Here is a 10671-nt window from a genome sequence, read left to right on the forward strand (position 1 = left end):
TTAAACACTTCCATTATAATTATCCACGTTAATTTCTTTCAATGAAAAAGAGAGTGTTTGAATGAGTGTTGGAAAGAGGCGTTTCAAACACTCCTCTTATATTATGTTACTGAATCAATGTACAATTAATTTTATAGATTTGATGTATGGTTACAGAAAATTATATCAAATTCTCAAAACCGAGTTTTTTTAATTAAATTCATGAAAATAATCTAGCAAGTGTTTCATACTTACATTGTTTATTCTCTGTTACTCAGAAACACGGCCACGGAATCACCCTAACTTTTTATTGGTAGCTCTTTACAATTAACAACCACAGTCTCACAACATTATTGCAAATATGACGGTCACACATCTAAATGTTCTTCTAATGATTTAATATTTAGTGTGCCTAGCATTTGATGCTTCTAGCATTACATTTTTACTGATCTCGTGCGCTGGTTTACAACAGCAACAAATAACATTATGATACTTTAGGTAAAGAATGAATTCAACAATACATAACACATACATGTACATATTTAATCCGATCGAGTTCTTAAATTCGAACCTTGTTGATTCTCTTCCTCTTCGAAAATTTGATAATAATCGCAACACACCTAATTTATATTTATTGTATTACAAAACTCATTGGGCATAAAATAATTTAATGAAAGAGTTACATTTCACAATGCCAAGGAAAAAATGGTCCATGGCATTGTGCTTATGCTATCCTTCAGTGTGCTGTTTGCAACCTTTTGGTCCATAATGTTTAGACCCGCGCCTCACATTCTTGTTGCATAAGTAGCAGTAATGGCTTTGGCATGCCCCACAAAACATGCGATTATTGTTTCCAATCTGTTGATGAATTCAAAATGGTAATAGAGAAAGTTCTTAGTGATGATGAAGAAATAGAAGACAAAACTTTGCTTCAATCAATAGATAAGTTTGAGACAAGTTCTAGAGTCCCACTTGAGAAAATCATGGTCATTATGGATATTTTAATTGTTCAGCATGGAAAGCGCCTAATGGAAATGTATCTAAGGTTTGTCAAATTAAAAACATTCATCACGCAGTTCTTTTCTAAACTGCACTTATCTTCCCCACTTTCTAACAGAGTTGGTTAGTTTTTAGGGAATCATAGGTTCAACGTTTTCCTAATCATTAAATAAAAAGATATGCCTTTGAGTAGCAAAAGCACATTAAAAATGAAGAGAAAAATGTTTTAGAGATTTCTCAAGTAAATAGCTGATACACAGTGTAAATGTCGGCAACAATATATTGAATTATAATGCACGAGCGTGCCTTTCTGGTTTTGCACTGTACTAAGTCAGGTATTCCAAAATATGCAAATACATCAGAAAAAGAGTTTAATTTGTATACTATGACAATGTAAAATAGTTTTTACACAGACCAATCAGATTTCACTGTTTAGTAATTTTACACAGTCCTTCAATCAAATCTCACTATTTGGACATATAATATTATTTCCAAAATAACCTACACAAATAATTGTGAGATTTGGCTGAATGTCTATGTAAAACTACTGTACATTGTCATTGCATACAACTTAAAATTCTCTACAAAAACTGGAAGGTCACTTCTCTTCTAGATACTAAAATAGATTTTAGTTTACAAGAGCAATATCACAGGCTAACCCAATACTAGAACCACAAGTCTCAACGTTCCACATGTTATTGTTAGTCCAGTAACTCAGCAATCATTAAACCATTCATTTTAGTCTTTGGAGCATAAAACAGATAATTTCATGTCATATTTTTATTTTAGGAAACAAACAGAAAACTTTACATACCTTTACATTAAATTGGCGACAACTAGGACAAGCTGAGCCACGAAGGTGAAAGAGTTCAGCATGTATTTGTTGTACTTCCTGGCGAGGATTTATTCGTGCTTGCCAATTGTCAACCATTTCTCGTGGGTACAATTCACATTTCCTTAAATGACAAAAACAGGTTTCTTAAAATTGGAATGTTTGGCATATGAAAACCATGCAAAAGAATTTCTAAAGCCATACCTGTAATGTCCATATGGATCTGATGAGTCAAGTGCTTTGTTGCAGAGGTAACAGAAGTACTTTCCACAATTACCGCACCTCATTTTGTTACAACCTCCAGTTCGAGAAATCGCCATACCACAAAAAGGGCACAACTTGGAATCACTGTGAATTGCTTTGATACTGAGCATTTCATTGATTTTTGCAAGTTCAATTTGCCTTTGATTCCCCTTTAAACGAGATGAATTTTGACGATCCTATGACAAGGACGAAATCCAGAAAAATTGAAGCCTTTTTTAGGTTAAAAAAATTACAGGAAAAACACATGTCAAAGTACATGTCTCTGTGGACATCATGGACTACAGTGCATGCAAGCATTCAAATAATCGCCTCGTATAATAACAGTTAATGAGGAAATCCCACAGGTACAACTAGTGGATCATCCTATTCTAATTAGAACAAGATCCAAACAGTTATGTTGTTGATGTAAGGAAAACTAGAAAACTCTATCATTTAGTTCATAATTGAATATTATTCAACCACAAAAATTTCCGAAGTTTTTGGTGAAAATTAATATACGAGGAAAAACATAGAACTCTTATCAAATCTACAATAAATAAGTATAAATGTGTGTTTGGATTCCCATTTGGAATGCTAAAAGCTATAGTTTGGGAAAAAGCTTTTGGACAAACTATGGTTTGGATATTTTCAAAGGGAGATTCAAACATGATTGGCATAGCTGGCAAAGATTAAGAGCGGTGTTATCAGTAGCGGATTGCGGAAAATTGAGGAACACCAAAAATCCTCTATGTCATATAGCAGATAGTGTTGCGGGTGAATAGCGAAGCCACGTGGCGGTTGAAATAAGTCAATTATTATATATAAAAAAAATGACATCCTACATACAAATAAAAAGGGAATGGACATATTGCAAGGTTTACATATTGCAAGGTTTACATATTACAGCAAATAGGAGTAAATAAGTAATACTCATTGATTCTTCAGTTTTTCTTTTATAAAAAAAAAGGCCATATTTGCCACACATGCAGATTCTTCAAATTTATCATTTCTAAAGCCCCTAACAACTGGAGTAGCGGACATTATTGCCCTAATAGCAAAACTAGGTAGTGTCGCAGTTTTGATAGTGAGTTAATCAAAATGTGCTATGGTATAGCGCCACTATTTGACATCACTGGTTAAGTGTATTCTTTACGATTCTTATGAATAAAGTTTAAGCTGATAATTAACATATTGAAACTCAAACATCAAATAAAATGAAGCAGCTCCTATGGATTTCTGGACATATATATCATACCTGAAGAAACTGAAGCTTCATTTCAAGGGTCATGCATGCAATGCCAACATGGCGGCGTTCCCTGCAAAGGTTACAAAAGCTAAAAAAGCATTTCGGGCACTGAGCATGTTGGTCTTCCTCCTCTATACAGGGTGTTTCACATCTCGGGCAATAAGCAACATCAGACATTGATGCAAGTGTTTTCTCTAACATCATAGATTCCCAACGTTTGTATTCCTCGTCGCCAAGAAAGTGTTTTAAAAGGCCTGGTGGAATCATCTCCTTGCATTTTGCATCAAGACATCGAAGATTACCAACGTTTCCTTCCTTTACATGTATCTGTGTAAAGGTCTGTAAGCATTTGCGGCAAAAAAAATGTTTGCATGGTAACCGGACGAATTCGGTACCTGTTGGATGAAAAAGAAAGTTATTAAATAAAAAAAATTGGTGGATAAAGTGAAAGACATAACAACCATGGTCAAAGTTAATTTGATTTGAGCAAGCGCGGGAAAAAGCATCAACTACGAATATTAAGTCAAGCATAGTGGGAATATTAAGTCAAGCATATGTTGAAAATAACCTGGATATTCACTATAGCAAACACAACATTCATGCAATTCTTTAAGGAAGTTTTGATGGCGTCTCTCATTGTTGTAGCTTTGTAAAAAAGGAATATCAGCATCAATGCATCCAATTCCCGAAACCACGCGTGCGTCCACAACACGATTCACACCATAAGGACCTAATCTAATCTCCTCATCAAATCCCAAATGAGAAAGAGAAGAATTTTGTAACCATTCTACCCAACTGTAAATCACTTCCTGCCCTTGTTGTTCTGTCCATATTAAATCCAACTTGGAACATAAACTTAAAATCTTCGCAGATTCCAGCCACTTAACAGAGATTGTAAATATAGGCGGTTGGTGACTCGGATATGACTTAGGTAATAAACATGTCAAAACAATCGGTGGAAGATATTGAACTTTGAAAGAGTATAAGAAGTCGTCTGAATTGTTGCTTAATGTCTCAAGTTCATTAACAGAGTTAACCTTGGCAGTAATGCCTATTTCACCCAAAACATCAATGTTTATGTGTATCTGAGGAAAGGACACAAAAAAAAAGAGTCACGAATAGGTTTCAGATAAATTTCTTGTAATTAAAAACAAAGATAAGTTTGCCAAAACTATGTTATTGGCATAGATCAATACCTGAAAACAACGCAGACCTTTCCATGTATCAAGGCTGAAAACGTTTTCTCGATAAATTGATTCCACCACAAGTAACTGCAAAACATAAAATAATATTCAGTTGATGCAGTCATTACCATGAGCGCAATGGTATTTTTCAGCATCCAAATAAATTTCCAAATATCACGTCCATCTATCTCTCTATTACCAATCAATAAATTGTGTTTTGCTCCACCACATATGTTGTTATGGCTCTTATTTGTGAAAAGCGGACAGACGCTAGAGCGCAGTGGAGCAGAGTGGTATGGTACATGGTTTAATGATGTAATATGTACTGTTTAAATATGAGTTGTAAATGTAACCATAAACTTGAAATAACAGAAAACCTAACTGCTCTGTTCTCAGGACACCGGAGACATAATTACGTTGTAGAACCTCGTGAATAAACCGTTGTTGTTGCTATTTGCGTATATTTTTTACTCTATTTAGATTTCTGTTGCGAGTTACAACAACATGTCATCACCTTCTTAATTTAATTAACACGCGAAACTGTCTCCTAGCACATGTCATCACTTCTATTTTCTTAAACTATCAGTGATGTCTACGTGTCAGTGTTAGTCCTGCTTGGAATAGCTTATTGTGAGACTGTTATGTTCGAAAAAAACTTATGATAACAGTTTATGCCATTCTTCTTATCAGCTTATTTTTAAAAATTCTACAAGATAGCCTATGAAAACAGCTTATAACTTATACATAAGCACTTATGCGATTTATCGAAGTTGCAAAACATGTTAATACTACTAATAACATCAAAAGGAAAGTATTGAGCAATAAGCCAATTAGATTGATAATTACCTCATCTTGCTGCAATTGATCATTGATTGTGATCTCTTCCTCGGATAATTCAATTTGTTGAATATCACAAAGCAACTTATCAAGCCTATTAGTATTATTCATACCAAAATCAATATCATTATTATCATAATCATCTTCTTCCTTGGTCTTGCTTGAACTGGCCACGTCATCAACGGTGTTGTTCTTCTTGTTGTTATTACTGTTGACATCAACAACCTCAGGGGAAACTGGTTCTTCAACCGCCGCAGAGTTAGGTGAAGAAACAATAAGTTCGGATTTGTTAACGTAGCGAAGTTTCGATTTGGTACGATGTTGTTGTTGTGATTTGTTGCGGTGATATCTACTACCATTCATGTTTGATGGAATTGAATTCACCTCCTCCTCAATTTCAAGTTTCCGCCGTTAATGATGTTTCAAACATATTTATGCACACAAAGTCTAAAACAAAACCCTTCACTTTGACTATTCCACATTAATCACATGGTTTTTTTTTTTTTTTTTGGTTTAATTAAGTAAATAATTGTTATTTAAAAAAAGTAAATAATTGTTGAAATATTCAGAATTTTGCTTTTAGTTCTATTGAAAAAATTAGATTGTGAAATTTTCGTCGACGCTCTTGTAAAAAATTTCACCAATATTTTTCGTCCTTGTGAAAAAAAATTAAGCATTTTTTGTCTTTAAAATACTTAAGTAAAATGTTACAAAGACTAAATTTTACTCCCTCCGTTTCAAAATATAAGCAAAATTCACTTTTTAGGTTCATTCATTTAATGATGTATGTGGTCCATATTATGAACCACATACATCATTAAATGAATGAACCTAAAAAGTGAATTTTGCTTATATTTTGAAACGGAGGGAGTATGAATTTACTATGTAAGGATTAAAAACAAAATTATTGATTTTTTTTACAAAAATAAATGATATTCATACATTCAAATTGATTGAGTACATCGATGCAATACAAATTCGCTAAAAACAAAAAAGATGAATCTGCGATCAAACTCACAACATCCATGTTAATAACATAAAACGACAAAGTACAAAAGCATACACATGTGACTATATTCAAGTCTCTGGAACACTCATGTCTCTGGATCTGCAATGTGGACGACGCCAAAGTCATTAATTGGATATGCACTTGATCGAAACTGATTTGACAATCTGAACAAATACATGAACGAAACAAGAAAGACAAACAACGCCGCATAAAGACGATGAACAAACCAACATCGCACTAAGACGACGAAATCACAAAATAAAAACAAAATAGATGTGAAAATCACTTATTTCAATAAAAGGGAATGAGAAAAACGAGTTAGGGTGATTTTGGGTCAAAAAACCCCAAATCACCCCTCTTTAGTGGATAAAGGAGAAAAAAAACTATGATTTTGGTGACGGTTCACAAGAGAAAAGAGAAAGAAAAAAAAACATTATAGATCTTTATAAAGATCACTTACTTAATTATTCCTTTTTTAAATAAGGACAAAATTATTTAGAAGGATTAAATAAGGGTGTGCATGGTCCATGAACCTAACTAGTTAGTATGAATATTGTATTATATATGCAAAAGTTGTAGTTTGAATCCTTAATTCCCCACCTTATCTTAAAAGAAGAATTTCCAGTTACCATACTTCTTAACGAAAAAAATAAATAATAAGAGCATATGTAATCTATTATTTATTATATATTTTTGAATTGAATTTGTTTTTTCTCCGTAAATATTCAAACTTTTGTTCTAATACCTCTAAAATTTTCCTTTCACCTTTGGCTCTAAAAAATTTGGCATTACCACTTTTGACCTCTACTTTTAAGTTAAATTACCTCTACTTTTAAGTCAATAATTAATGTGTATTATTCAGAATTTTATTTTATTTTTACAATCAATTTTTTTTTTTTGTGTTGCCCAGAGTTTGAACCCCAAACCATGTATATATTATGCATTGTCCTTATCAACTGAGTTAAACTCACAGTAAATTTTACAATCAAATTTAATGCATTATAAAATTCGTTTTTGCAAAAAAAAATTTTTTTTTAAGAACAAATGAATTTAACATGAATTTTTATGTTTTCATTTAAAAATTGATATTTAATGAATGTTTAGTATAATATCATTGTCATTCTTGCAAAAGTGGAAGGAAAATTTTAGAAAATTAAAAAGAAAAGTTAAAATATTTATACAAATCCTAATATATTTAGAGTAATGATATTTTGACATCCATTTGATGACAACTTTGTTGACAACCTTGTTTTTCTCACTTCTTATTGGTCAAAAACAATGGAGAGAGAAAAAGGAAGAGAGAGAATAACAACATCATGTGAGTATGAGAGAGAAAGTTGTCAAAAAGTTGTTGTCAAAATATCATTTCTCATATATTTAACATAATTTTTGTTTTGTTAATGAGAAATAAGTTTCTTTCACAAAAGGCACAATATTTTTCGTCCCGCCGTCTAGGCTGACCGAAAACTGGTGGATTCACAGAAAAATCGTCGCACATTGCTTCTTCCACCAACTTCCTCATTTCTTGGTGAGTCCCTTCTCTAAACTTCTTCATTTAAAAGATTCGGTTTTTCCTAATTTTGCCAAATACCATTTTCAATCAATTCTTTTTATTCCTCGTAACCAATTTTTAGGATCTTATAATATAACTTGGTGTATATACGATGAAATTAAATTATGGTTATGATTCATTTCGCATTTACAACGCGCCTCTCTTTAGCATATGAGTAGGTATTTCCTTGTGATTTGAATACATGCGTATGAAACTAATAATTTCTGCTACATTGATTTTCTCTAGAATTTTGTGGCGAAGATGTATGTGTAGTGCCAACTTAAAGTCTTGAAACTGTCTCTGATGGAAAGATGCAATGGCTGCTGCTTCTCTAGTGTATCTTCAACTGCTATTATTTCAAGTGTCGCTTTTATTGTCATCTTTATCTTGGTTCGCGTCATTCATGTCATATATCGTAGCGGAAAGCCCTTGAGCAAAAGAGCTTTAAAACCTGTTAGTACCCTTATTATTTTAGGATCAGGTTTGAGATTACCTTCCTTCTTTTCCATCCATATCAAAACGTTTTACGACAATTCTGCAATTTTTAGTTTTATGCTACTGTAGGTGGTCATACTGCCGAGATGCTTAATCTATTGGCAGTGCTACAAAACGATAGGTTTAAACCGAGATTCTACATTGCTGCTGCTACTGATAATATGAGTCTTCAAAAAGCTCTATTGTTGGAAAACTCTCTGGCTTCTGAGGTACTGTTTTGCAAACTTGCCTCTACACTCTACAAGTACCTTTTATCTAATGAGATGTTTTTTCCCTCATGTTATCATTATTGTTGTTTATAGAGTGTGGGGGTGGGGGTGCAATATTAGATTGCATAGTTGGTTACCTGGTTGGTGCAACTTTATTGCGACATATGTGCGACAGGATTAGTATGTGTAAGGGACTAGAGCAATATATGTTGAACATTTTATGTCTTAGATTGCTTTTACCAAGGAACCCTTTCTGTTTAGGTATATTATATTTATATTGCCTGAAGTCCTGTTTGGGTGTGAAAAGAATTAGACTTGACTGACGATTATAGACGCAGCTATTTATTATTCACCAATTGATGCTTGAATAACTAAATTTAAGGGAATGCTCCCTGATTCCATGTAGGTTTATTGCTTGCTTAAGTGTATTTAGGAATCTGTCTATTTGTCGCGAGCATTTTGTAGTCATTCAATTGGCTGATATCAACCGTGTTTGAAATTATAATCAAATAATAAATCTTCATCAAAGTCGGTGTTTTCGGTACGGTACCAGTAGTTTATATTTCTGCCATTCTGGTTTGCAAATCGTGCAACTTGTCAAATTTCAAATGTTGAAGCTTTTCCACTTGCAGACTGGGAGATTGGACATAAAGTGTATATTTCTATGAAATTTTAGATCCTGTTTACTTTCTAAAATTTTCGAAAATTTATGTTTGTTTCAAATTGCAAATAAGGAGATCGAAGACTCGTGTAATTAACAATTATGATAGAGAGAATATGGAAGGCAAGTTAAGAAGAATGCATTTTCAGAAACTATAAAACCAATGTTTTGGCATTTCTGTTTTAAAAAATTGAAGAAAATAATGACGAGGAAATCTCAAATCTCTATTCTCTTGTGTTTATTAGTTTAAGTGGAAATGAAAACAGAAAACACGGGAAGTAAATGGGACGTTACCTACTCTATTTTCTATTTTTTTATTTATTTATATTAGCATAGGTGAAAAATGTGAAATTTTGCGAATAGTTTATAATGGGTTCTGAATTTTTCGTGTGCTTGTCAACACTGGCTAACAGATTCTGATCAGAAATAGATTTTAATGCAGAGTGGAACAAATGTTGCTGAGATTGCACAGTTCATGAAGATATATCGTAGCAGGGAAGTTGGTCAGTCATATATAACCTCAGTTTGGACTACTTTAGTTGCAATGGTGCATGCACTATGGCTGATAATTAAAATTAGACCTGAAGTGGTACCACCATGTCTATCCTTATTTGGCTACATCATTAATTAATGTTAAGTTGTTACAATTTCAGCAATATCCTTATTGTTTTGCTAATAAACAGATACTTTGCAATGGACCTGGAACTTGCATTCCCCTTTGTGTTATTGCATTTATATTTAAGGTTCGTTTTCCCTTCATTCGTCTGTTATCTTTTACATAATTCCATTTATCCAATTCTTTTGATTATTAGTGTTGTGAAATGTGTTTAACTTTTGCATAGGTACTAGGAGTCAGATGGTCATCCATTTTCTACATTGAGAGTATTGCAAGAGTGAGAAGGCTCTCGTTGAGTGGCTTGCTCCTATACAAGTTGTGGATGGCTGATCAAGTTTTTGTTCAATGGCCGCAGTTGCAACAACAGTATCCCCGAGCTACCTATGTTGGTAGACTCATGTAATCAATCGATTCATTTGAAATCAGTTAAGATAAGTTTGTATTCTCAAATCAGCATACTTAAAGTTTTGGTTATGATATTACTATAAAGCAAGCTATTCAGTGCTTTGTTTTATAACTTTTATTCGATAAGTTCATGTAAGTGAACTTTTTTTTAGTAGTTCTCCACTTTCAGTTTTATGCTTCTGCTTTCTGTTACTTGTAAACACAACAATTTTCAACATATAGAAGAGACGGGCGGATCCAGACATTTAGTATAAGCGGAGCTAAAATTTTGATGAAACAATATTGCAAATTATGTTAAAAATAAGAAGAATGTTTTCTTATCATGTGTAAATTTGCATATGTTAAGAAATTTAAAATGGTACGTTTATCTTATAACTTGTGTATTTTATATTAAATATATAACT

General features: G+C 32.8%; 2 protein-coding genes across 3 annotated transcripts; one reads left to right on the plus strand and one right to left on the minus strand.

Moving 5' to 3' along the window:
* Nucleotides 1-438: 438 nt before the first annotated feature.
* Nucleotides 439-5718, minus strand: LOC146920738 (uncharacterized). The gene is made up of 7 exons (XM_085714186.1): nt 5330-5718; nt 4496-4570; nt 3868-4384; nt 3309-3694; nt 2015-2250; nt 1793-1934; nt 439-837 (listed from the first exon to the last, which is right to left on the minus strand). Exons 1-7 carry the CDS (start codon nt 5681-5683, stop codon nt 709-711), a joined length of 1839 nt encoding a protein of 612 aa, XP_085570312.1. The 5' UTR covers nt 5684-5718; the 3' UTR covers nt 439-708.
* A 1995-nt stretch (nt 5719-7713) lies between these two features.
* Nucleotides 7714-10417, plus strand: LOC146920739 (uncharacterized). 2 transcript variants are annotated; one of them, XM_085714190.1, is made up of 6 exons: nt 7714-7857; nt 8128-8362; nt 8446-8585; nt 9677-9835; nt 9930-9989; nt 10089-10417. In XM_085714190.1, the coding sequence occupies exons 2-6, from the start codon at nt 8185-8187 to the stop codon at nt 10263-10265; spliced, it is 714 nt and encodes a 237-aa protein (XP_085570316.1). In that variant the 5' UTR covers nt 7714-7857; nt 8128-8184; the 3' UTR covers nt 10266-10417. The 2 variants fall into 2 exon arrangements, with proteins under 2 accessions (XP_085570316.1, XP_085570317.1); XM_085714191.1 differs by having other exon boundaries at nt 9689-9835.
* Nucleotides 10418-10671: the final 254 nt, after the last annotated feature.

Source organism: Medicago sativa, chromosome 5, assembly GCF_051527215.1.
Source record: "Medicago sativa cultivar Bolivia chromosome 5, Bolivia_mono, whole genome shotgun sequence".
Classification (NCBI taxonomy): domain Eukaryota; kingdom Viridiplantae; phylum Streptophyta; class Magnoliopsida; order Fabales; family Fabaceae; genus Medicago; species Medicago sativa.

Excerpts from the sequence above, each read along its gene's own strand:
- LOC146920739 (XM_085714190.1), top strand. The coding sequence starts at position 8,185 with ATGGAAAGATGCAATGGCTGCTGCTTCTCTAGTGTATCTTCAACTGCT. Across the intron at positions 8,586-9,676 it reads AAAACTCTCTGGCTTCTGAG|ATTTTAATGCAGAGTGGAAC; the intron begins GTACTGTTTTGC and ends GATCAGAAATAG. Across the intron at positions 9,836-9,929 it reads TTAAAATTAGACCTGAAGTG|ATACTTTGCAATGGACCTGG; the intron begins GTACCACCATGT and ends GCTAATAAACAG.
- LOC146920738 (XM_085714186.1), bottom strand. The coding sequence starts at position 5,683 with ATGAATGGTAGTAGATATCACCGCAACAAATCACAACAACAACATCGT. Across the intron at positions 4,571-5,329 it reads ATCAATTGCAGCAAGATGAG|TTACTTGTGGTGGAATCAAT; the intron begins GTAATTATCAAT and ends TATGTTTTGCAG. Across the intron at positions 838-1,792 it reads GTCGCCAATTTAATGTAAAG|ATTGGAAACAATAATCGCAT; the intron begins GTATGTAAAGTT and ends ATTCATCAACAG.